We start from the raw sequence: 27,816 nt of genomic DNA on the forward strand, positions 1-27,816 counted from the left end.
TGCCCAGTAATAGTTATGTAGTGTCCCCCCATTAGTAATGTCACCATAGTGCCCAGTAATAGTTATGTAGTGTCCCCCCATTAGTAATGTCACCAAATACTAACCAAATACTAACCTGACCGCAAGCGATCCAAACTGAGATAGGTATAGCAGATGTCCTCCTCGGGATACGCAGGGTGTGTATCAGCTACAAGAACCAAAGAGCGTTATACACAGATGTCCGGGCAAAAAGAAAGACATCGGCCAATACAAAAAAACTATCATAATGGCTAAAGGAGTTACACGCTCGAGAGACAAATCTTCTAAATACTGGAACATCGATAGAAATGAGGAAATGTCTACAGTACATTTCAGACTTCTCCATCAAAATCCTGTCTCATCATGGTTCCCAGCCACCCAAGCTTCAGGAGCTCTCCCAGTGCAACCATCCAAATGCCCTGCATGATCCTTTCCTCTTTTCCTCTTGATCTTATCCGTTCCTCTTTTCTGTAGGACAAGCAGGTCCAGTAAATGAGCTCTCCTGAAGGACTTATGTTACATGGACAACCAGCTGCAGATGTCTCCCTTGAGGGCAAAAGGATCAGGCGCTGAAATTCAGCAAGGCCAGTATTGTTTCTCCCCACATCATCTGTCAGGGGGAGAGGTGGCACACCCCCATACACATAAGATAGACAGCTGGTCACGCTAAAATTGGGAAGCGAGTGTTTGGCCACTTTAACTCTCTTAAACATGTTCCATCCTAGGTACTTTCTAATGATGTCACCACAGTCAGTCTCTAGTCCCCCATGAAGGTCTATGAGGGCTTTGGAGCAATGTCCACTGTGTGTTGGCTGACCTGTCCCTGGTTTGATAAATTCTTTTTGGGACATAAGCCCATTTTTCCAAAAACTTTTTCCCCCTAGTTATGCCTCAGTATAGTTACCTGCCATTGATGTGCTCTCTGCCTGCTCTTCATATGTGGACGATGAAATTTTATTTCTTCGCCTCCAGAAAATGATGAAGATGATGATGATGATGACGATGACTGCAGTCCCAATCGTGTCTCCAATAATGATAATGTTATGGAAATCTTCAAATAATAATAATGTTCCTCATTAAAACCAATGACTATTTCGACTTGTAATACCACTCCTGACCACACGGTGTGCTGTTATATGTCAGCTTTAAGAAGTAAAAGAGTTTTAATTCAGTTATCTATGTTACACTACTCTAAAGCTTCACCCAACAGTAGAGATAAAGGCAGCTGCAACACCCCACGCAACTTGTATAGACTTGGTACTGTTTATGAAAAAAAGTCTGGTCAACCCTTTTAACAAGAGGTTAACCCCTTTAACAAAGCAGGGGAAAAAAATCAATTCAGCAAAGTTACAAGAACAGTCACTTATTGAGATTCTTAACTATTGACTTACCTGACACTGAGATGTAGGTTTCTGCAGAGTAACAATGATATTTATTATCACTTTCGTGTATAATCAGTTTAGTACATCTGTACGTCCCGGACGAGCCCCCATCTACTGTATCTATATGTAACTCCGAGTCATTGACTGAGAACCTTATCTCTTTATCATCCTTGTAAAATGTTGTGTTTGTTGAATTATATCTGCTTGGGCTGTGACATCTGAGAGTCAGGGGGTCTCCTACATAGATAACTGGGGGTCTCTGCAGGATGAGATACTCTGCAATAATAACAGGGAATACATGACAATGAATCACCTCTAAATACAATGTTAGGAGATTACTAGGAGGAGGCTGATAATGACCTTGTCTTGCTCTCAGTGTGACAGGAGGACTGAGGTGGCTAGTGTTGGTCCCACACTGGTAGTCACCGACATCTTCTTCTCTAACATAGTCAATCTTGAAGCTCTTCTCATCTGTGTCTATTATCTCCCCATCTTTATACCAGTAATATCTCTGGTTCTCCGGTACAGCAGATCCCACATCACATGTTATAGTCACTGGATCTTGGTATATTAGTTCATTCCAGTTGGGTGTGAAGGTCACCACAGGTCTGACTGCGGCTCCTACAAAACATTAGGAGTAATTAAAGGGGTATTCCGTTCCAGAATTTTACTAATACTACAACGTTCTTATTTACTACAGCCATCCATGTCTCTATGTATTCACAATTTCTTCTTGCAGTCATTTTCATGGTTTACCTCCGGGGGACAATGAGGTGTTACCATTCTCCATTTCATTTGGTTTCCCTGTCGTCCTCAACAGCGGCACAATGTGAGGTATTTCTGCCCCTGTGTGCTGGTAGGACAGGCGGATATTTAATTAGCCAATAAGATGCGTGGCAGGCCCTATAAGAGGGCACAAGAACCTCCCCTCTGCGTGTTTTTTTCTGTCCTGTGTGGACAGAGGACAGGTGTGAGGACTTGTGTCCTCTTACAGGGCTCAGCTGTTGAGCTTGATGTTTTTGTCAAGCACCCTCTTTCCTATGGAGAGGGTGCTGGTTAGCCTGCGTTGGCTTTTTCCCCTGAATCCTCCTTCTCCTCCCCCGCTCCCCCCCCTCTCCTCCCTACCCTTTCAGCTCTGTTGAGCGCTGATCCTCAGAGCCGCACCACGCCACTGCGTGGTTACGGCGGGTCCGTGCGGCAGCTGGAACTCGCTCTGTATGGCTGCATTCGCGGCGGCCGCACTTTGCTTGCACGCACTTCCGGTTTTGACCGGAAGTTCGCGGCGCGGGTTAGCAGGCCGGCCGGCGGGCCAGCTGAACTATCGTTCACTACACTTCAGGCTCCACTCCAGTGTTCGGAGCCCCAGCGGAGGAGAGGGTGAGTGTTCCCCTGGCTTGGGGATTGCTGGGGAGGGGAGACAGTAGCCTTATTAACCCCTGTTTGGGGTAGTGGATGGGAGCGTTTAGCTCCTCCCATTTCCGGCCGGCCAGGTTAAAGGTCAGGCCGGCCGTGTCACTTGTACCTTCCTGCTGCATCTGGAAGGCTGTGCTATTGTGAGTCTGCTTATTGGTCTCACTGGCATTGCGTTTTGCGTTGTTAACCCGAGTCTGGTTATTGTCTGTCACCTTTACTCATCCGGTCTTCTGAACCTGGTAAGATCTACCCCTTTTTTTTAAAAAAAAAAAAAAGGTGCAATGTATGATGCATGGTGACAGTTTGCATGGTCTATTATCTCTTTATTGCAGGATATGTCATCCTCTACTACCCCTCCTGGGGATGGTAGGAGGAAATCCTCTGCCAAGAGGAAACACCTTTCCTGTTTTAATTGTGACACACCGCTCCCTGATGGTAGGTAGCGGCTTAAGGGGTTGGTCCCTTTGATGTATTGTGGTCCTATAACTTGCCTATTATTTTTAGGCTATGAATGGGCCCGTTGTCGCGGGTGTAGAGGTCCTCCACCTGAGGAGCCCTCTCCCAGAGATATGATGGCCTGGGTCAAGGAGATGGTGAGTTTGGGCATCGCTTGGGTAAATAGGTTTTCCCTTGCTTGTTTTCTCCTTTTGTTTTGCAGGACGATTCCCTCAAAGGAATTCATGCCACCTTGTCTCAGCTTACCAAAAGACCATGCCCTGAGCACCGTTCCTCCTCCCTGCCACCTTTGGAACTGTTGCGGATGGCAGAGGATGATTCTTCTGAGGACGACTCAGTAATTTCCGGCAGACCTGTGTTCCACTATGAACAAACAGGCAGGCTGCTGAAGTCCATCCGGTCTACAGTGGGCCGAGATGTTGACGGGGAAGCCTCCACGTCTGCCTCTGGGGGACATATTGCCTTCCATGCGGACGCCACGCTGTCCGACCTTATGGCACAGCAGTGGAAACAGCCAGAGAAGGGACACACTCTCTCCAGGATTTTCAAGACCTTGTTTCCTGTTGACACTGCCCAGTGGGATTCCTGGGGGCCTCCCCCGAAGGTGGATTTGGCAGTTGCCAAGCTGTCCCGCAGAACCCTGGTGCCCCTAGAAGATGGTTCCAATCTTCAAGACCCTCTGGATCGCAGGGCGGACTCTGCTCTAAAGAAGATCTACTCCGCTTCCTCTGCACAAGCCTCTGTGGCCATAGCCTCCTCCACGGTTGGCGACTTTCTGCGCAACCGTTTAGCCGCCTTGGAGCGGGATATAGATGCGGGCGTGGATAGAGACGAAATTCTGTCCTCTATGAAGAGAGTTCATAGGGCCGCAGATTATCTGGCGGAAGCTTCCCGCCATCAATTGAAGATCTCCGCCAAATCTATGGCATTATCCACCGCTGCCCGTAGACCCCTGTGGCTAAAGCCTTGGCGTGCAGATTTTGCATCTAAGGCAGCTCTCTGCGCTCTCCCCTTTGAACCGGGAAGAGTGTTTGGCCAAAGTTTGGATGCTATTATGGAGGGTTTAGCTGAAGGTAGGGGAAGGTCCCTACCTCAAGCATCCAGGGGTAGACGTGCTCCCTCTAGAGGCAGAGGTTCTTCCTCTAATTATAGACGCCCGGCTCAGCAGCGGCGTTCTAGATACCGCCCTAGGGGTGCCGGACGTGGCGCTCCCAAGGAGGATGCCAAGAGGAAGCCTGAGTTTTGACGTGGGGCAGCTCCCTGTGGCCCCTCTTCCTGTGGGAGGACGTCTCGCCTCCTTTTTCAAAGCATGGTCCACCCACATTCAAGACCCTTGGGTGTTGAAGATTATACAGCACGGGTATCACATCGATTTTCACCTTCCTCCTCCAGATCGGTTCGTCATCACCCGAATCCTTCCACCTTCTCAGCAGTCCAGTCTGGAAGCCTCGGTCGCCGATTATGTTACCAAGGGCACCCTGGAGAAGGTACCAACCTCAGATCACGGTCTGGGAGTTTACTCCCCCGTCTTTCTGGTCCCCAAAGCCACCGGGGGCTGGAGAATGATAATAGACCTGAGGTACCTCAACCAGTTTATCAGGAAGAGGTCATTTCGTATGGAGACCGTGGATTCCGTAGCTGTTTTTCTTCAACCAGGAGAGGTGATGGTTACCCTCGACTTGAAGGACGCTTATCTACATGTCCCTATTGCTCCTTCCCACAGGAAGTTCCTCAGGATTACCGTTTCTATGGCAGGCCACAGGGAGCACTATCAGTTCACAGCTCTGCCTTTCGGCATCACATCCGCCCCACTGGTATTCACCAAGGTGATCGCTCCGGTCGCCGCAGCCCTCAGACTTCAGGGTCTTTTCATCGTCCCTTATCTAGACAACTGGCTATTGAAAGCTCAGTCTCCTGCTGCCCTCCTCCAGCAGCTCAATCTTGCCATCAACTTCCTACAAGAATTAGGATGGATTATCAATTGGGAGAAGTCCGAAGTCGTTCCATCCACCCGAAGAAAATTCCTCGGATTTATAGTGGATTCAGAAGCGATGCAGATCTTCCTCTCCCGTCCAAGAAAGGAAAGGATCCAAGCCAGTGCACGATTCCTATTGCGCACTCGGCAGGTAACCATCCGGACCGCCATGAGAGTCCTGGGCCTAATGTCATCCTCGGCCAGGGCGGTCCCTTGGGCTTTATGGCATTTGCGTCCCCTACAGATGGAAGTGTTGAGAACCTGGAACAGGTCTCCACGGGGACTGCACAAGAAGATCTGCCTTTCTCCCGCTACCCGTCTTTCCCTCAGATGGTGGATACACCTGAAAGACGGAAGGTCCACGGTCCCGACAGTGTGGACCCTGTTGACAACAGATGCATCCCAGTGGGGATGGGGAGCCCATTGTCAAGACAAAACTGTACAAGGACGATGGAGATGTCCGGAGCTGGGGTCATCCAATCTCAAGGAACTCAGAGCAGTGTACCTGGCCCTAGTACACTTTGCCCCGGAATTGAAAGGCAAGTCAGTCAAGATCCGGTCAGACAATACGACGGTGGTTGTTTATATAAACAAACAAGGGGGCACCAGGTCACCAACCTTGCTGAGAGAGACGAATCTCATATTCACCTGGGCAGAGAAGAATTTGGTCCAGTTGTCCGCTGTTCACATAAAGGGCTCCCTGAACATAGTAGCGGATCAGCTGAGTCGGGGTATTACCGTATCAGGAGAATGGTCTCTCAATCCAGACGTATTTCAACAGATCGTCCAGAGATGGGGTCTCCCGGAGGTCGATCTTATGGCTACCCGACTCAACGCCAAGGTAGGGACCTTCTGCTCCCTGTACCAGGAGGACAATCCTTTGGCAGTGGATGCCCTGTCCATCCCATGGAGGTTCAGGCTGTTTTACATTTTCCCTCCAATTCCAATCATACCGAAGGTATTGATAAAAATAAGACAGGACCAAGCCTCGGGAATAGCCATAATCCCGTTCTGGCCAAAAAGGGCTTGGTTTGCTCAGCTCATACAAATGAGTCAGGGCATATATTGGAGGCTTCCCCCACTCCCAGACCTGGTAACCGAAGGAGAGCTGAGATGCCAGGATCTGAGGAGACTCAACCTGACAGCCTGGAGGTTGACCAGTCCCTATTGAGGAATAGAGGACTGTCACAAGCCGTCTTGAAGACCCTATCCAGCGCCAGAGCAGATTCGACTAACAAGAACTACCGTCGAATAAGTAACATCTTTAATGCCTGGTGTCTACAGCATCAAGTGGACTCCACCGATCCCCCTACGGAGGCGATCCTGGACTTCCTTCAAGACAGACTAGACAGAGGTCTCGCTGTGGCCACACTCAAAGTACACGTTGCGGCCCTGTCCGCCTATCTGGGGAGGCGTTTGTCTCAAGATTCCTTAGTGAGCACCTTTATTAAAGGGGCAACTAGGCTGAGACCGGTGGTAAACACCCCTGTCCACCAATGGGACCTTATTCCGGTCCTAAACGCTTTATGTGTTCATCCATTTGAACCTTTGGAGGAAAGCTCCCTCAAGTCATTAACCGGCAAGATGGCGCTACTATTGGCAGTAACAACTGCCAAACGCGTTAGTGAACTACAAGCCTTGTCCGCTGAGGAGCCATATACCACCTTTTTCTCTGACCATGTGCAGCTTAGGTTCCTCCCGGGTTTTCGTCCCAAGGTTCCATCCGCTGTAAACAGAAACCAGATAATCTCCCTTCCGGTATTTTTTCCTTTCCCTTCTTCTGCTGAAGAAGAGAGATGGCATAAACTGGACGTGGTCAGATGCCTACAGATTTACTTACAGCGCACTCGCCCTTTTAGGCGAACTGAAAACTTGTTGGTCAGCTACACGGGGAGAAACAAGGGCGCCAAAGCCGCTAAAGCCACAATATCCCGGTGGGTGACCGAGACTATTAAAATCGCCTATACCACCCAAGGTTTGTCGGCTCTAGCATTTCTTCATGCCCACTCAACCAGGGCAGTGTCTACCTCTCAGGCAGAGAAGAGTGCCTTGCCGGTGGATCAAATCTGTGCAGCGGCCTCCTGGGCGTCGGAATCTACCTTCATCCGGCATTATCGCCTGAAGGACCAAGTGGCAGGTTCCACTGCTTTTGCCCATACCGTTTTAAGTTCGGTTATGAGTTAATCCCACCCATCCTGGGGACCTGCTTGCTATATCCCCACATTGTGCCGCTGTTGAGGACGACAGGGAACGAGTGATTATGAAGATAATCTTGTTTCCCTAAGTCCTAACAGCGGCACAAGATTTCCCACCCTGGGAATCATATCTTATGTCTAAAAGCTGTATATAAATATTATGGAGGTACTTTTGTATTTACACGCAGAGGGGAGGTTCTTGTGCCCTCTTATAGGGCCTGCCACGCATCTTATTGGCTAATTAAATATCCGCCTGTCCTACCAGCACACAGGGGCAGAAATACCCCACATTGTGCCGCTGTTAGGACTAAGGGAAACAAGATTATCTTCATAATCACTCGTTTTCTCTTTCTCTGTCTCTACCTCTTTCCTTGTTCCTCCTTTCCATTCTTCTCTCCCTTCCCTCTCCTATTGTCTATTTCTCCCACTACTTCCCACTTCACCCTTCTTTCCCCATCTCTATCCTTCCTTCTATCCTCTTTCTCCCCCATTCTCTTTCGTTCCCTGTCTCTCTTTCTTTCTTTCCAGAATAACTTGCGTCCATGCCATTCATGAAATCTAATATTCGCTTGCGCCCCTTCTATGCCTCACTGACAATTCTTAAAAATTTACAGCAAGAGAGATTTGGTAAAATGCAGATGTACAATTTGGTATTGGAGCCATTTTTGGTGCAAAGTTTTAAGAATAAGCCATAGCAGTAAATGAGGAAGAAAAAATGTAACAAGAAATTGTTGAAGTTGAGGATATTCTTGGTAAATCTGCTCCAGTGTTACTCACCCAGTCTTCTGAGATTTATTGCTGAAATAAGAAGACAAAACAAGAAGATCTTATTATCCTATACACTCACATTACATATTTGTATTTTCTGGCTTTTTTTTTCAGATTTTTTGAATTTTTAGTTCAGTGTTAAACGTCCTCCCAGATTCCTCTGGACACCGAGAGATCTTAGTGCTTTAGTACTATTAGTATTACTGGGATTACAATTGGATTCATCTAAGTATTTGGTATATAGTTCTAAGCCATAAGCTGATGGTCTTTGTACCGCTCCTCTCCCATATACACACATACACATATATACACACCATTACTGCACCATATACTGCACTAATAAAACCGCTACACAGTGTATTGCCTAAATATTATCATTTTATAATCTTTACTAATATTATATTCTATGCTATCTTCTAATTCCTAGATTACTGATATTGTCTAGAGATGAGCGAGTAGTATTCAATTGAGTAGGTATTCGATCGAATACTACGGTATTCGAAATACTCGTACTCGATCGAGTACCACTCGCTATTCAAATGTAAAAGTTCAATGCAGAACCAGCATTGATTGGCTGAATGCTATACAGTCGGCCAATCAACGCTGGTTCTTCTCCTACCTTTAGAAGTCTTCTCCGTGCAGCTTCCCGCGGCATCTTCTGGCCCTTCATTCACTCTGCCAGGCATCGGGCCTGGGCAGAGCTGACTGCGCATGTCTGTTTGTAGTGCGGACATGCGCAGTCGGCTCGTCCCAGGCCCGATGCCTGGCAGAGTGAATGAAGAGCCAGAAGATGCCGCGGGGACGCTGCACGGAGAAGACTTCTCGGAGGATCCAGCCCGACCCTCACTCGTGGACTTGGTAAGTATAATTTGATCGAACGTTGCCTACCCCTGAAACGAGCATTTTCCCCCCATAGACTATAATGGGGTTCGATATTCGACTCGAGTAGTTGAATATTGAGGGGCTACTCGAAACGAATATCAAACCTCGAACATTTTACCGTTCGCTCATCTCTAATATCGTCACATATGGTCTTTTTCCTATGTTCCTTTCAAGAACGTTCACCTACAATCAAATTACTTCTAACCTACTAAGTCCAGAAACCTTATGGGAAGACTAGTTTGGGAAATATTATCCAAAATTATTAGATAAGCCCTTCCTTGAAGGGAATATAAACAGGTTAATTCTCCTGATATTAAGTGACATTGATAGTAAGGGGAAGTTCTGATGACTGGTTGCCAGAAATTTGGCTAAGAGCCCCTGTTTTGCGGATAGGAGCCAGGTTTCTCTACCTCTTTCTGCAAACCTTGCTGTTCTGACTCATGCTGTATCCTCATTTCTAAATAAACGTTCATCTGTTTTTAGCCACTTCTTAGTCCCATTTCACATCTGCGCATAGGTTAACACTTGGGGGTCCGCTTGGAGGCACCCTGAACAGAAATCCCTGAATGCAGATGTGAACAGGGCCTTAGAGTGATAGTTTTGATAAATTCCATTACCGGTGGAGAATGCGGGCATTAATCCTGCTATCTCTCACACTGATAAATAATACTAATATACTGTATTGTAATAATACAACATACACTGCTCAAATAATAATATATTAATACCCCCAAACATAATCACCCTGCATTGCTCAAATAACATCATACCCAAATAATACCACCATGTATTAATAAAACAATATTAATATCACATAATTGTAAAGGTGATTCTACATGACATTTGACATTTCACCTCTCTATAAATTTCGTCTGTGAGTCAACCAAAATAAAAAACTTTTAGCAAATATTCTACACACAATATCAAAACAGTCTAAGGCTCCGCTCATGTTACATGGAGGTATATGCCTAGTGTAGACCAGGAAAACCTCCTGATATACAAGCTGAGCATATCCATAGGAACATGTGTATAACATGGAAGATACAGTTGTCTACACTACACTTTTTACAATTGGACATTATGGGTGACATATCCCACCGCATATACAATGGAAATCGCCACATGTCCATTATACCTACGGAAAACACTGGCGATTTCCCCATAGGTATAAATGTAACGAAAACTCCCCCACTCAAAACCGCATGTATGAAAAGAACAGAACATGTGTCCGGTCCTGAACCAGAGAATATACCCAGTAGTGACGTGGTTAAGGTTGACGTGTTAGGTTTTGGGGTTTGAGACATTGGTTTCCATGAATTTGCCGGTTCTTTCTGAGCTCTTACTCTGGATCTCTTTAGGAGTCACACTGTATACATATACAAATACTATATATTTACATACAGACACGTAGGCCAATAGCTTACCTCCAGGCACCACATAGCCAATGCCAATGGCGGCTCTGGCATTGGCCAAGCTCCCTTACAGTATGGCTAACAAGAGGAGTCAATTGGCTGCTTAGTACAAACGTTGGAGACATCTTTGTCCATTGTATCCCAGATATGGCACTGTTATATTTTTGTTCTCCCAGATACTCAGTCAGCACCCCTACACTTGCCTGGCATGTTCACCACCCCTTCACATGCCCCATTGTCCGAACCTCTACCTTATACTGTACCTACCTAGTAATATGACCAGAGCCGAAACGAACATGGTGCCGTCACATTGAAATGTGGTTGTCTTATCTGCAGTGTCATAAACCAGAACTTGTAGACGTACGCTTCCTTCCCTAACTATGTGTCTTAAATTAGACATGCTATAAGAGGGAGTATATGAAAACCGTAAGTAAAGATGTTTCCCTTGTGATGATACTGCAACAGAAATAAGATGGGAGGTGATGTCCTCAGAATCGGAATCGGTGGCAGGCTTTGGCCGCGTTACTTCAACTGGTCTCATCTATTACTATGGACAATCCCTGTGTTAGAGACTATTTGCTTGTATCTTCCATGTTATTTGTCCCAAATATTAATATCAGCATGCTAAATCCCAAATTAATGTTTCTATAGAGTGTCCAAATAATACTGCCACACCATACCCACAATATACTTCTGTACGGTACCCAAGTGATGCTACCATATAGTGCCCACATCATAGTACAATATACTGGCCACATTATGCAAACACTGTAATGTCTTCACCATACAGCTCTTGGCCACTGTAAAATACTGGTACAAAAGGGTTAACGTCAATCTAGAACAATGAGGAGCCTAATGCTCACACCATTGGTGGTCTAGGGGGGGAAAGAGCTTAAGGGTGACATCCTTGGTGGTCTAGGATGGGGAAGAGTTAAATGGTGATATCATTGGTGGTCTAGGGTGGTGAAGAGCTTAATGCTGACTTGATTGGTGGTCTAGAGCAGTAAAGCATTTAATGGTGGCATCAGTCGTGGTCTAGGGTGGTGAAGAGCTTAATGCTGACTTGATTGGTGGTCTAGAGCAGTAAAGCATTTAATGGTGACATCAGTCGTGGTCTAGGGTGGTGAAGAGCTTAATGCTGACTTGATTGGTGGTCTAGAGCAGTAAAGCATTTAATGGTGACATCAGTCGTGGTCTAGGGTGGTGAAGAGCTTAATGCTGACTTGATTGGTGGTCTAGAGCAGTAAAGCATTTAATGGTGGCATCCTTGGTGGTGTAGGGTGGTGAAGAGCTCAATGGTGACAACATTGGTGGTCTAGGGCAGTAAAAAGCAACTAAAGGAACTATTATTAATAAGGGGGGCTTATATTAGTAAGGCTGGTGGATCCCCCCGTTCAGCCTAACTAGAGATGGGCACATTGGCCTGTAACAAACCAAATACGACCTCACTTTTTGGGATTGGTTTTGGGTATAATGCCTCTACATGGTGCTGGAGCTCCTGGAGTCCCCATACACCTCCCTGAGTCCCTAATGGGCAGCCAATGTTAGGGCTGTTACTGTATAGAAACCCTAATGAATGTTTATTAACACTTCTATATATCATCCCTGGGGAATTGGTGGTGACTGCCACTCACTGGGCGTGGAGGTGGTGTATAGCTTCCCTACCCATATGGCAGTTATACACCACCCCATCGCTTATTGCTGCAAAATGGAGGATTTTCCTGGGGTCGCCGTATCCTGATGGCTGTAACTTTTTACCGTACTGTTGGCGGTGATACGTCAGGGCTCTTCATTTCTGTTATACTTGGAAATGGTAGATTGTGTTGTTACATAGAAACCACAACTATCATCCACTTAGCGCAAAAAAGGAAGTGGAATCAGCTCCAACTTCTCCTGTATGAGCTATAGGGAAGTATTAGAAAGTATAAGCGTCCGCACTATGGCCCTCCGAGCGCTCCTCGTCTTAGTAGGTAAGTTAACCCCTTCATGATGGGGCCATCTTTTCCGTTTCTCAATTGGGCACATGTTCACTAGAGATGAGCGAACACTAAAATGTTCGAGGTTCGAAATTCGATTCGAACAGCCGCTCACTGTTCGAGTGTTCGAATGGGTTTCGAACCCCATTATAGTCTATGGGGAACATAAACTCGTTAAGGGGGAAACCCAAATTCGTGTCTGGAGGGTCACCAAGTCCACTATGACACCCCAGGAAATGATACCAACACCCTGGAATGACACTGGGACAGCAGGGGAAGCATGTCTGGGGGCATAAAAGTCACTTTATTTCATGGAAATCCCTGTCAGTTTGCGATTTTCGCAAGCTAACTTTTCCCCATAGAAATGCATTGGCCAGTGCTGATTGGCCAGAGTACGGAACTCGACCAATCAGCGCTGGCTCTGCTGGAGGAGGCGGAGTCTAAGATAGCTCCACACCAGTCTCCATTCAGGTCCGACCTTAGACTCCGCCTCCTCCGGCAGAGCCAGCGCTGATTGGCCGAAGGCTGGCCAATGCATTCCTATGCGAATGCAGACTTAGCAGTGCTGAGTCAGTTTTGCTCAACTACACATCTGATGCACACTCGGCACTGCTACATCAGATGTAGCAATCTGATGTAGCAGAGCCGAGGGTGCACTAGAACCCCTGTGCAAACTCAGTTCACGCTAATAGAATGCATTGGCCAGCGCTGATTGGCCAATGCATTCTATTAGCCCGATGAAGTAGAGCTGAATGTGTGTGCTAAGCACACACATTCAGCACTGCTTCATCACGCCAATACAATGCATTAGCCAGTGCTGATTGGCCAGAGTACGGAATTCGGCCAATCAGCGCTGGCTCTGCTGGAGGAGGCGGAGTCTAAGGTCGCTCCACACCAGTCTCCATTCAGGTCCGACCTTAGACTCCGCCTCCTCCGGCAGAGCCAGCGCTGATTGGCCGAAGGCTGGCCAATGCATTCCTATGCGAATGCAGACTTAGCAGTGCTGAGTCAGTTTTGCTCAACTACACATCTGATGCACACTCGGCACTGCTACATCAGATGTAGCAATCTGATGTAGCAGAGCCGAGGGTGCACTAGAACCCCTGTGCAAACTCAGTTCACGCTAATAGAATGCATTGGCCAGCGCTGATTGGCCAATGCATTCTATTAGCCCGATGAAGTAGAGCTGAATGTGTGTGCTAAGCACACACATTCAGCACTGCTTCATCAAGCCAATACAATGCATTAGCCAGTGCTGATTGGCCAGAGTACGGAATTCGGCCAATCAGCGCTGGCTCTGCTGGAGGAGGCGGAGTCTAAGGTCGGACCTGAATGGAGACTGGTGTGGAGCGATCTTAGACTCCGCCTCCTCCAGCAGAGCCAGCGCTGATTGGCCGAATTCCGTACTCTGGCCAATCAGCACTGGCTAATGCATTGTATTGGCGTGATGAAGCAGTGCTGAATGTGTGTGCTTAGCACACACATTCAGCTCTACTTCATCGGGCTAATAGAATGCATTGGCCAGCGCTGATTGGCCGAATTCCGTACTCTGGCCAATCAGTGCTGGCCAATGCATTCTATTAGCTTGATGAAGCAGAGTGTGCACAAGGGTTCAAGCGCACCCTCGGCTCTGATGTAGCAGAGCCGAGGCTGCACAAGGGTTCAAGCGCACCCTCGGCTCTGATGTAGGAGAGCCGAGGGTGCACTTGAACCCTTGTGCACCCTCAGCTCTGCTACATCAGAGCCGAGGGTGCGCTTGAACCCTTGTGCACACTCTGCTTCATCAAGCTAATAGAATGCATTGGCCAGCGCTGATTGGCCAATGTATTCTATTAGCCTGATGAAGTAGAGCTGAATGTGTGTGCTAAGCACACACATTCAGCTCTACTTCATCGGGCTAATAGAATGCATTGGCCAGCGCTGATTGGCCAGAGTACGGAACTCGACCAATCAGCGCTGGCTCTGCTGGAGGAGGCGGAGTCTAAGATCGCTCCACACCAGTCTCCATTCAGGTCCGACCTTAGACTCCGCCTCCTCCAGCAGAGCCAGCGCTGATTGGCCGAATTCCGTACTCTGGCCAATCAGCACTGGCTAATGCATTGTATTGGCGTGATGAAGCAGTGCTGAATGTGTGTGCTTAGCACACACATTCAGCTCTACTTCATCGGGCTAATAGAATGCATTGGCCAATCAGCGCTGGCCAATGCATTCTATTAGCGTGAACTGAGTTTGCACAGGGGTTCTAGTGCACCCTCGGCTCTGCTACATCAGATTGCTACATCTGATGTAGCAGTGCCGAGTGTGCATCAGATGTGTAGTTGAGCAAAACTGACTCAGCACTGCTAAGTCTCTGCATTCGCATAGGAATGCATTGGCCAGCCTTCGGCCAATCAGCGCTGGCTCTGCCGGAGGAGGCGGAGTCTAAGGTCGGACCTGAATGGAGACTGGTGTGGAGCGATCTTAGACTCCGCCTCCTCCAGCAGAGCCAGCGCTGATTGGTCGAGTTCCGTACTCTGGCCAATCAGCGCTGGCCAATGCATTCTATTAGCCCGATGAAGTAGAGCTGAATGTGTGTGCTTAGCACACACATTCAGCTCTACTTCATCAGGCTAATAGAATACATTGGCCAATCAGCGCTGGCCAATGCATTCTATTAGCTTGATGAAGCAGAGTGTGCACAAGGGTTCAAGCGCACCCTCGGCTCTGATGTAGCAGAGCTGAGGGTGCACAAGGGTTCAAGTGCACCCTCGGCTCTCCTACATCAGAGCCGAGGGTGCGCTTGAACCCTTGTGCAGCCTCGGCTCTGCTACATCAGAGCCGAGGGTGCGCTTGAACCCTTGTGCACACTCTGCTTCATCAAGCTAATAGAATGCATTGGCCAGCACTGATTGGCCAGAGTACGGAATTCGGCCAATCAGCGCTGGCCAATGCATCCCTATGGGAAAAAGTTTATCTCACAAAAATCACAATTACACACCCGATAGAGCCCCAAAAAGTTATTTTTAATAACATTCCCCCCTAAATAAAGGTTATCCCTAGCTATCCCTGCCTGTACAGCTATCCCTGTCTCATAGTCACAAAGTTCACATTCTCATATGACCCGGATTTGAAATCCACTATTCGTCTAAAATGGAGGTCACCTGATTTCGGCAGCCAATGACTTTTTCCAATTTTTTTCAATGCCCCCAGTGTCGTAGTTCCTGTCCCACCTCCCCTGCGCTGTTATTGGTGCAAAAAAGGCGCCAGGGAAGGTGGGAGGGGAATCGAATTTTGGCGCACTTTACCACGTGGTGTTCGATTCGATTCGAACATGGCGAACACCCTGATATCCGATCGAACATGTGTTCGATAGAACACTGTTCGCTCATCTCTAATGTTCACGTTTCTTGGTGTAGAAGGTTTTTCAAATGATTTTTGCCTCTTTTTCAGGAGTTCTATGGGGAGGCTTTTTTACAGCGCGGATTCTGGTGCCAATCCTGCGCTGGACCCTTAGTTGGATGGTCAGTATTCTGCTCTGACTACTGGGAAGTAGGGAGAAGACTGTGATGTGACTAGTGGGGAAGTAATGGCATCCACTCAAAATGGGTTATTGGGAGTCTGGGGGTCCAATTATTAATATTATTGGGGGCACTGCAGTAACTAAATGAGTTTTATCTGTCTTTGTTGGGTTTTTTTTACCCAATCATAGTAACATAGTACATAAGGTTGGATGAAGACACAAGTCCATCAGGTCCACCCTGTGCTATGATGTCTGTATCTTGCTTTTGTTGTTGCTCTTGGTTCAGTCCTTAGGGGTATATATATATATATATATATATATATATATATATATATATATATATATATATATATATATAAGCTTCTGCCCACAACTTTGTCTACGTGTTGTTGGCATCAATGGTGTTTCGGCAGCTCTCAAGCTGGCCTGCCGCTGAACTTGTTCCCCATGCCGTGCCTGTGATTGTTCCGGCATCTCAGCAGCTCACAGAGACACCATTTAATGAGCATGTTGTTGGTGTCGATGATCCGCCTGCTCTAAGAGCTGCTTGACGCCTAGCTTGCTCAATCCTCCTCAGCTCTGCTTGAGGAGAAGTCTGTTGCCTTCTGGCTTCCTTCATAGCTCTCATTTTTTGAGAACTTTGCAACAAATTTGATTTTTGTTTTCCCGGCATGATTAAAATTGGGAAACTGCCAATTTGGATTAAAGGGGTTTTCCCATCTCAGTGTCTCAGCACGCTGCCTGGAGTGTCTGCTTCTCACTTCCTATATTTCTCTCCCCCTTGCTCCCTCTGGTTGAACACAGAACACTTATGCAGATCAGATAATATGCAGATGCTTGTATACAATGGACTCCATTTTACATAGAGAGATAGCAGACAAGGCTTTATCAGCAAACTCCAATTGGCTGAGATTGTCCTGTCGGCAAGAGCAGTTTAATATTAGTAGGATGAGCTATATATATATATATATATATATATATATATATATATATATATATATATATATCTGATAGTCTTATGTTTCCTCGCTTCTGTTTTGGTCTTTTTCTGTCTAGCCTGATCTTAGTCTTAAACTACACATACATGACAGTAAATATGGCCACTATATTGATGGTCCTTTTTCATGGACTGTCAAAATATAGATCATGTTTTACCTTTGGCCATTTTCACGTATCCCTCCATACATCCCTACATATACTCATATCCTTTATACCTGTAACCTCTGAGCTTTCTTCTATAAATACCCTATATATCTGTAGCCACAGGGCTTTCTACAGTATATATCCTGTATACCTGTATCCTCTGGGCTTTCTGCAGGATATGCAGTATATATTCTGTATACCTGTATCTTCTGGACTCTATGCTAAGGCCACATCATGAGCTTGATAATCCTGATTCTGCTGTGATTACTGGGAAAGTGGAGGGCACAGGAGAATGGAGACCCAGATTTTAACACTAAACTAGGGGAGGGGTACTTCAGTGACATAACTCTCTATTCTGACTACTGGGGAGTAAATCCTTTAGTGACATGTAAGGACGGGGTCACACATCCACATTTGTAACTTTATCTGCATTAATTGTTCTTCCACCAGGTTGCCCTTACGTAGCATCATTGTAGGCATCCGAAACATGTAGTGTGAACAGGCTTATCCCAATATGTAGCACAATCACAGCTGCAAAATAGCGCGGCGCATACGATCCCCACTCCCATTGAAATCAATGGGAGCTTGTACGGCCCGCAAAAGCTCCCGCGGCATAGACGTGCCACATCACGCAGCACGTTACACCGTGTGAACCCTAATTTTGTATCTAGAGATGATTTATTGTCATGTCTTCCCTGTTATTATTGCAGAGTACCTCATCCTGCAGAGACCCCCAGTTATCTATGAAGGAGACCCCCTGACTCTCAGATGTCACCGTGCATATAGATTAGATGGAAAAAACACAACATTTTACAAGGATGATGAAGAGGTTAAATTCTCTGTCAATGATTCAGAGCTACATATAGATACAGTACTTGGGGGCTCGTCCGGGACGTACAGATGTACTAAACTGATTTATCATTATGGTGATTGTCAATTTCATTATCACTCAGCAGAAACCTGCATCTCAGTGTTGGGTAAGTAGATATCAACACCTTCCCTGCCTAGATGGTATATGAAGTATAGCACATTCCATACAGGTACCTCACAACACCGTATATGTGTAGTAGGAGCCTGACCACCATCTTGTTTCGGCAACCAGGTGACATCTTGATATTTGTCTGCACAGTGCTGCGATTCAGCAAAGTATTAGACCGCATTCACATGACAGGCACATGGCTAATTTAGCATCAATGAGAGTGAGTGAGTGTATTCACATATCCGTCATTTTGGCTGGACAGAAAAATAGATCAGTGAAACAAAACATATTTTTCTGTTTTGAAAGGCACATGGACCCGACAGAAATCAATGGATGTAAAATGAATTGACATCTGGTCAAAAAAAGAAAGACCAATGAAATTCATCCATTTTGTTTCAATGGCACATTAAAAAGGATGCAAAATGGCCCACTGACCCGCACCACGGTCGACTGCAAGGGGAAAAAGACTTAGGCCCCATATTGCGGAAACAGCAGTTTTTGTTGCAGATTTTGTTGCTTTTTTTGAGCATATGGACGGCTAGGGTTTTACCATCAAGTATTATAGCGCGGGCAGATTTGATTTAGGATTTGCTGCAGATTTCACCTATTATAAAAGGTAATTTCATGGCAGTTCAGAATATCCACATGTAATATATACAGATTTTGTCAGATTTGTCCATGGCGTAAAATTTTACCACTTGTGAATCCTACGTGTCTGATTGTAATACCATCCATGACAAATACAGTACGCCTAATATATGTGTGTCAGGGGGGTATTATGTCACTAGACTTCTTAAAAACCATCCATAGGCAGCTACCCTACAAAAGGTGGCGCTAGAGGAACAATTTTTCTTTCTCAATCAAGAAAATTTTACTTGCATATTCTTTCTCTGGCACAGTTGGAATTTTTTCTCTAGCCCCCACCATTCCAGAGCAATCCTTTCCGTTAGTATAAGCACAATTCTTTTGTTGTCAGATGGGTGGTCCCTGTCTGCCTGCTCCAGCTAAGGACCACCCACCTGACAGTAGAGGTTCTGACTACGCTCACAGTAAGAGAAGTGATTGCTCAGGAACGGTGTGGGCTAGAGATAAAATCCCAACTGCGTCAGAATCAGTGGAGCGGCGGCTATTGAAGGATTCGATTAGATGGAGTTGGTGGAAGTGGTGAAAGGTTGTCTTTAAAGTAAGACGTCTTTGTCTTTATGATAAATGTGTAACATGACTTTTAGTTGAAAGAAGGAAAAAAGGAAACAGATCTCCTTAATAAGATATATTACAGAGTTTCTTATATTCTCCTGTACTATTCATTTATGATTAGGGTTGAGCGATCAGGATTGGAAAAGATCGGATCCCGATCGGCGATTGAGTAAATTTCACCATCGCGATTTGGTTCCGATCCCGCCTAAAATAGATCGGGAACGGAATTCTGATCCCGATCGCTCAACTTACCTGCACAGATCCGCTGTCGCTCCCCATTCTTCTCAGTTCGGTTCTCTCACATTTACAGGCCTTCAGAGCGCCGTGCACGCCCCTGCCTCCCAGGTTAGTGTTACAGACCTAGGAAGAAGGCAGGGCTTGTGGCTTGTGATGTACTCATGTCTCCCCGCCCTGTACCTGCCCACACTCTCCTAAGCCAGAACAAGCCGTGCCTACTCCCAGCATCTCTAACACTAGCTTAGGCAGGCGGTGGCGCACACGGCACTCTGAATAAGAGAGAAGAAGAACGAAAAGAACATGGAGCAGCAGCGAACTGTACAGGTAAGTGGACACCAGGGGGGACTAAGTAGCCATAGGATTTTTTTTAATCACTACACAGCGTGGAGTCTAAAAATTGAAGCGCTCCATTTTTGGACTCCATGCTGTGTCGTGAATAGGATCGTTTTAAAATCCGATGTTCGATTATTAAAAAAATCCTATTGACTTGCATTAGGTTCGGGATCGGGTTCGAATGGAAAATGATCGGAAATTGGATTATAAAAATGATCCTAAAATCTCAAGATCGGCTCAGCCCTATTTATGACAATTAGTTTTATATTTGGAGGTACACTAAGTTCTCCAGGCTGATTTATCATGGTAAGAGGAGAGTGCTAGTATGATACTAGTACATGTATTATAGGTATACAGGGTTGTAATACACTGATGTCAAGATCGGGGTTGATATATGCTTCAAGTAATATGTAATATTGTTGTCATTTTTCTTATTGTAATATGCAATATTGTAGTATTATATTTGTATTCATTATTATATCATATAAACATGAGCAGGTAACTTGTTGAAATTTATTAGATAAAGAATTAAAAAAAAAAATTCTGAAATTAAATGTATAAATAAAGAGATTTTAATTGTCCAAAAATAAAAGTCTCTTCCGTGACACTGTATTCAGTTTTATAGAGGCCTCATTGGTTTGTGCGCCAGAAAGCTGGCAGAAAAGTCATGAAAAAAAAAAAATTTTCAAATAAGTCTGAATTTTTATGCAAAAATTTTGACTTTTTAAGGTTTGAACCCCCACCCCATGCCATCCTTGTATAAAGTTGTGCCTACGACTCTATATTCAGATTGACAGTGATCTTACAGAGTCAAAGAGTCACCTTCCTAAATATCCTGGACCAAGTGGGAGCTATACAGTGGACAGAGGAGATGGCTCCATAGCGGCAGTGCTGGAATATTCCAGTTCATAGTCATTTGCAGCAATCAGGAATGGCCGCTATATATCAAACAAATGAGAAGTAGCAGAATTTTAATTCTAATTTTAAGCAGGTTTTAATTTTTAACTAGATATATACAATTACATTACAGAACTTTGTACCAGCTCCTCAGGGGCGGGGCTATGACAACCTTCCATTATTTGTAAAGCAGAGTTGGTGAATATGATGACATTCAGCTTGATGGGTATATTATATCCAATGCTATCTAGGCTTCACCACAGCGTATGTGACTGACATATCAACCTGTGAAATTTACAAAAACAGAAAAAAAAATCAATAATTTTAGATAATTTGTTTACATATTTTTCTACTCCATTACAGATGAAGATAATATATAAAGAATCTGCTATACTAAGGGTTAATTTTTTTTTCAATGAATTTCAGAATTATTACCATAGTAAACCACAAGGCCCTGTGGGGGGCGCTGACACCTCCTACAAGGGCAACAGCACTGCGCCTACCGAAATCAATGTGTCAAGTCTTACAAATCATAGGAATCCTGCAAGGGCAAAGTGGATCTGGAGGGCCCATCTGATAATACCAAGTATGGGGCAAGCAGGAGGTCTACCGGAAACACTTATACGGGTATGTAGACCCTTACCATATAACAATGTACACAACGTCTTACAGTGTGTGTATATAGATGATACTCACATTCTTACTGGCAGGTTTAGACGAGGCTAAAAAGTCAAGAAAATGGCAAATTAGTTCTATAATATTGAACTGCGGCAATTCCCTTTCAACAATGAGTGGCCCAATGTGACGGGTCAGGAGTGCACAGTCATAGAGAGGTAGAGGGCGACCGTGATAATACAGTCCTATGAAAAAGTTTGGGCACCCCTATTAATCTTAATCATTTTTAGTTCTAAATATTTTGGTATTTGCAACAGCCATTTCAGTTTGATATATCTAATAACTGATGGACACAGTAATATTTCAGGATTGAAATGAGGTTTATTGTACTAACAGAAAATGCGCAATATGCATTAAACCAAAATTTGACCGGTGCAAAAGTATGGGCACCTCAACAGAAAAGTGACATTAATATTTAGTAGATCCTCCTTTTGCAAAGATAACAGCCTCTAGTCGCTTCCTGTAGCTTTTAATCAGTTCCTGGATCCTGGATGGACAAACAATTCAAGTTCAGTTAAGTTAGATGGTCGCCGAGCATGGACAGCCCGCTTCCAATCATCCCACAAATGTTCAATGATATTCAGGTCTGGGGACTGGGATGGCCATTCCAGAACATTGTACTTGTTCCTCTGCATGAATGCCTGAGGATTTGGAGCGGTGTTTTGGATCATTGTCTTGCTGAAATATCCATCCCCGGCGTAACTTCAACTTCGTCACTGATTCTTGAACATTATTCTCAAGAATCTGCTGATACTGAGTGGAATCCATGCGACTCTCAACTTTAACAAGATTCCCGATGCCGGCATTGGCCACACAGCCCCAAAGCATGATGGAACCTCCACCAAATTTTACAGTGGGTAGCATGTGTTTTTCTTGGAATGCTGTTTCTTTTTGGACGCCATGCATAACGCCTTTTTTTATAACCAAACAACTCAATTTTTGTTTCCAAAATGAAGCTGCCTTGTCCAAATGTGCTTTTTCATACCTCAGGCAACTCTATTTGTGGCGTACGTGCAGAAACGGCTTCTTTCTCATCACTCTCCCATACAGCTTCTATTTGTGCAAAGTGCGCTGTATAGTTGACCAATGCACAGTGACACCATCTGCAGAAAGATGATGCTGCAGCTCTTTGGAGGTGGTCTGTGGATTGTCCTTGACTGTTCTCACCATTCTTCTTCTCTGCCTTTCTGATATTTTTCTTGGCCTGCCACTTCTGGGCTTAACAAGAACTGTCCCTGTGGTCTTCCATTTCCTTACTATGTTCCTCACAGTGGAAACTGACAGGTTAAATCTCTGAGACAACTTTTTGTATCCTTCCCCTGAACAACTATGTTGAACAATCTTTGTTTTCAGATCATTTTGAGAGTTGTTTTGAGTAGCCCATGATGCCACTCTTCAGAGGAGATTCAAATAGGAGATCAACTTGCAATTGGCCACCTTAAATACCTTTTCTTATGATTGGATACATCTGGCTATGAAGTTCAAAGCTCACTGAGGTTACAAAACCAATTTTGTGCTTCAGTAAGTCAGTAAAAAGTAGTTAGGAGTATTCAAATCAATAAAATGATAAGGGTGCCCATACTTTTGCACCGGTCAAATTTTGGTTTAATGCATATTGCGCATTTTCTGTTAGTACAATAAACCTCATTTCAATCCTGAAATATTACTGTGTCCATCAGTTATTAGATATATCAAACTGAAATGGCTGCTGCAAACACCAAAATATTTAGAACTAAAAATGATTAAGATTAATAGGGGTGCCCAAACTTTTTCATAGGACTGTATCTAAGGGGGCCAAGACCCACCACAAGAAGAAGTATCCAAAAATAGATTTTTATTTTACTTATGTGATTATAGTGCCTCGTTAATAATTCCAGCATAGCACCCCCATTAATCCCATATAGAGCCCCTATTAATCCCATATAGAGCCCCCATTAATCCCATATAGTGCCCCCATTAATCCCATATAGCGCCCCCATTAATAATAACAGACGAGTGCCCCATTAATATCATATAGGACTCCAGTAATAGAGAGTCCCATTAGTAATGACAGAAGAGTGCCCCCATTAATAATGCCATCCTAGTGCCCCAGTAATAATAGAGTATCCCAGGGTTGTTTTAACACTTTGGTGTTTCCAGTGCTAAGGTTTCATAAGTCCCCCTGCCCCCATCACAACTGCTTAAAAATACCTGACTTGCACATATTATAATGCCCGCTTAGTGGCCCCACACAGTATAATGCTTCCCTAGTGACCCCATACAATATAATATTCCATTACCCCGACAGTTTAATGTCCCCCTCCAAGCGCACCCACAGTTTATTTTCTCCGTCCATCTGCCAACACAGTATAATGTCCCCCTCAAGATATAACCGCATTTTAATGTCCCCGTCCATCTGCCTCCACAGCATGTCTTCCTCCAAGAGCACCCACAGTTTTTTTATACCCCTACAGCTGCCCCAACAGTTTAATGTCCTATTCCAGCTGCCCTCACAGTTTCATTTCCTTCTCCAGTTGACCCCAGTTTACTGTCCCCCTCCAGCTGCCCCCACAGTTTACTGTCCCCCTCCAGCTGCCCCCACAGTTTTTTTCTTTTTTTTTTTTTTTTCTTTTTTTGGTAGAGTTGGAAGGGACCTCAAGGGCCATCGGGTCCAACCCCCTGCGAGTGCAGGTTTTCCTAAATCATCCCAGCTATATGTTTATCCAGATTCCGCTTGAAGATTTCCATTGATGGAGCGCCCACCACCTCCCGTGGCAGCCTATTCCACTCTCTCACTACCCTCACTGTCAGAAAGTTTTTCCTAATGTCTAATCTGTATCTCTTTCCCTTTAGTTTCATCCCATTGCTTCTTGTACTTCCTTGTGCTAATGAGAATAGGGGAGATCCCTCTGCACTGTGACTACCTTTCAGATATTTGTAGACTGCTATTAAATCTCCCCTCAGCCTTCTCTTCTGCAAACTAAACAATCCCAGTTCTTTTAGCCGCTCCTCATAGGACATGGTTTGCAGACCTTCCACCATTTTGGTTGCTCTTCTCTGGACTTGCTCCAATATATCGATGTCTTTCTTGAATTGAGGCGCCCAGAACTGTACACAGTATTCCAGGTGTGGTCTGACCAGGGAAGAGTACAGCGGAATAATGACCTCTCTTCATCTAGATTCAATGCTTGTCTTAATACATCCCAGAATGTATTAAGTTTACTGTTCACCTCCAGCTGCCCCCACAGTTTACTGTCCCCCTCCAACTACCCCACCGTTTACTGTCCCCCTCCAGTTGCCCCCACAGTTTACTGTCCACCTCCAGCTGTCCCCACAGTTTAGTGTCCCCCTCCAACTACCCCACAGTTTACTGTCCACCTCCAGCTGCCCCCACAGTTTAAAGCCCAGCAGTTGCCTCCACAATATTATGTCCCTTTCCTACCAAAAACCATAGAAAAACACAAGTAGTCCCATCTCCTCACTCCCCTGCTGTTCTGGTCTGGAGTCTTCGAGGAGCTGAAAACATGATGTAAGTGATGTCATCACATGACGCCTGCAGCTCCTGGGGAATAGTAGGGATTACTAGTGAAGCAGGGAGCAGACGGCCCTGCTTTATCATTGTATGCAACTCATCAGTGTCCTAAGGAAGGTGGAGCAGCAGGACGGCAAATACAGAACTGTCCCATTGTCCCAAGGGGCCCCCCAATAGCATAGGGCCCAGTGCAAGTACACCATTGGCCCTATGGTTACAGTGGCCCATTAATGACATCATAATGCCCCAATAATAATGACAGAAGAGTGTCCTGTTTATGTCATCACAGTGCTCCAATAAATAGATTGATTCAGAAGGAACGTATCTCAGAGATGTCAATGGAATACGCAGCATTGTGGGAATGGGAATACTAACCTGACCGCAGGTGATCCATGCTGAGATAGGTATAGCAGATATCCTCCTCAGGATACGCAGGGTGTGTATCAGCTACAAGAACCAAAAATATTACGATGGTTATACACAGATGTCAGGGCAAAAAGAAAGAAGTGAACCAATAAAAAACAATTGGAATAACCAGAGAATGAAAACACAGGAGAGATGAGGAAATGTCTACATTATATTTCACATGATCTATCCCCTGGAGCTCTTACAGTTGGTCATCTTAAGACTTTGTCCTGTCAATCACCCAACCTATCCCACCATGGTCCCCAGCTTCTCCCAATGCATCCATCTCCAAGTGTCCTACTTGACGGACCCCAGTCAGGCTGCAGCAGTTCCTCAACGTCCTGTGGTCCTTTCTGCAGACCCTTTACTGCCTCTTATACTTCTTCCCTCTCATGTACTCTATGGTGATGCCGCCACAGTCAGCCTCCAGCCCCCCATGTAGGTCTACAAGGCATTGGAGCAATGTCCACTCAGCTCAGGTCTTGGTTTCCAAAAAATTTTTTTACCATAGTTATGTCTTGGTTTAGTTTCCTGTCAATGATGTTTTGGTTCTCTGCTGATCTTGAGATGTAGACGATGAAGTTTTATTTCTACACTTCCAGAATATGATGATGAGGATGATGATAATGACTGCACTTCCAATCGTAGCCCCAATAATAATAATGGCATGGGGAGGTAAACCATCTGTAGCATTCTGTGATTCTGACACTTTGGGAAAATCATGAGAAGTCCTCAGACAAAAGTAATATTTATCCATAAAAACAATGATCATTTTGACTTGTAATACCACTCCTGACCACATGGTGTGCAGTTATATGCAAGAGCAACAAATCAAAGAATGTAAATTCAGGCTGCAATGCTTCACTACTCTAAAGTGCCCCCCAGTGGTAGAGATAAAGGAAGGCGATGTTCATGATCCGTGTGATCTGTGTGATCTGTCATCCATAAATGATCCTGGTATAAGTTTACGCTGCCTCCTTGGTGAAACTTTTTGGATAAGGGATATGTAAGATGGTGACATGCTCACTACACCCTTATAGTAGTTCCTAAACAAGGAAGAGTAATTTCTGACATATTTTAGAGCATACATAGAAATCATATCCCCCATAGCCAGATGATCCCCACCCACAGTGAGAGCTCTGCCAAATATACTACCTTTGTGAGCTGCATTTTTCATACATAGAACAATAAAAAGAAATCTGCCTACAGTCACCACTAGGAGGCACTAACAACATTTGGATTTATAATTAATAGTGCCTTGTATGTCTTATGGGAAGCAAAAACACTATACAGCCAGTACACTCTATTTTGGGTAAATGAAGAGACACATTGACTTACCTGACACCGAGATGTAGGTTTCTGCAGAGTAATTATGATATTTATATTCATCGTAATGTTCAAGGAGTTTAGTACACCTGTACGTCCCGGACGAGCCCCCATCTACTGATTTTATATGTAACTCCGAATCACTGACCGAGAATTTTATCTCTTTACCATCCTTGTAAAATGTTGTATTTGCTGCATTATAGCTATATGCACTGTGACATCTGAGAGTCAGGGGGTCTCCTACATAGATAACTGGTGGTCTCTGCAGGATGAGATACTCTGCAATAATAACAGATAATACATGACAATGTATCATCTCTAAATACAATGTTAGGAGATTACTAGGAGGAGGCTGACAGCTGACCTTGTGTTGCTTTCAGTGTGACAGGAGGACTGAGGTGGCTAGTGTTGGTCCCACACTGGTAGTCACCGACATCTTCTTCTCCAACATAGTCAATCTTGAAGCTCTGCTGATGTTCACCTATTACCTTATCTTTATACCAGTAATATCTCTGGTTCTCCGGTACAGGAGATCCCACATCACATGTTATAGTCACTGGATCTTGGTATATTAGTTCATTCCAGTTGGGTGTGAAGATCACCACAGGGCTGACTGCGGCTCCTACAAAACACAAGGGGCAATTTAAGGGATTTCTGGATTTAATTCCTCTTGACCCCTCTCTCTTCTTCCTTATAAAACCCACAGATAATCCTGTTGACCACTAATACAATTCAGAACAGTGAAATTATTTATTATTAAAAAAATTAGCCAGAAATTTATCACAAATTGCAGCAAATTTTAACTTCATATCATACACCAAATGCATTATGTGTTATGTTCCACGCCTCACTACAGTCCTGAAAAGTGTCTATAATACAGGACATAGTTGTAAAATGCTCCAGATATATTAAAGACGTACACTATATTTTGGTGAGGCCACATTGATGACACAGATAGCACTGTAATAAATCTGGTGTAGTTTCCACCTGTCTCCTACAGGCTGATACTGTCCAGGTTTACCACAGTACCATACAGTAAGTAGTATTCCCCAGTATGTGCTGTACTCACCCCGTCCTCTGGTGGTTAATGTGAGAAGACAAAAGATATAATAATAACATCTGGTACGTCCGTCCATT

General features: G+C 44.9%; 1 protein-coding gene across 1 annotated transcript; it reads right to left on the reverse strand.

Annotated features, from left to right (window-relative positions):
• Nucleotides 1-110: 110 nt before the first annotated feature.
• On the reverse strand, nucleotides 111-27,816 carry LOC142214649 (low affinity immunoglobulin gamma Fc region receptor III-B-like). Its single transcript, XM_075283588.1, has 5 exons — nucleotides 27,749-27,816; nucleotides 1,761-2,021; nucleotides 1,386-1,676; nucleotides 923-1,066; nucleotides 111-187 (listed from the first exon to the last, which is right to left on the reverse strand). Exons 1-5 carry the CDS (start codon nucleotides 27,813-27,815, stop codon nucleotides 111-113), a joined length of 840 nt encoding a protein of 279 aa, XP_075139689.1. The 5' UTR covers nucleotide 27,816.

The sequence above is a fragment of the Leptodactylus fuscus genome, chromosome 7 (assembly GCF_031893055.1).
Source record: "Leptodactylus fuscus isolate aLepFus1 chromosome 7, aLepFus1.hap2, whole genome shotgun sequence".
Lineage (NCBI taxonomy): Eukaryota > Metazoa > Chordata > Amphibia > Anura > Leptodactylidae > Leptodactylus > Leptodactylus fuscus.

Excerpts from the sequence above, each read along its gene's own strand:
- LOC142214649 (XM_075283588.1), bottom strand. The coding sequence starts at position 27,815 with ATGGACGGACGTACCAGATGTTATTATTATATCTTTTGTCTTCTCACA. Across the intron at positions 2,022-27,748 it reads ATTAACCACCAGAGGACGGG|GAGCCGCAGTCAGACCTGTG; the intron begins GTGAGTACAGCA and ends AATGTTTTGTAG. Across the intron at positions 1,067-1,385 it reads GTCAATAGTTAAGAATCTCA|TCCATAACATTATCATTATT; the intron begins ATAAGTGACTGT and ends TATTTGAAGATT.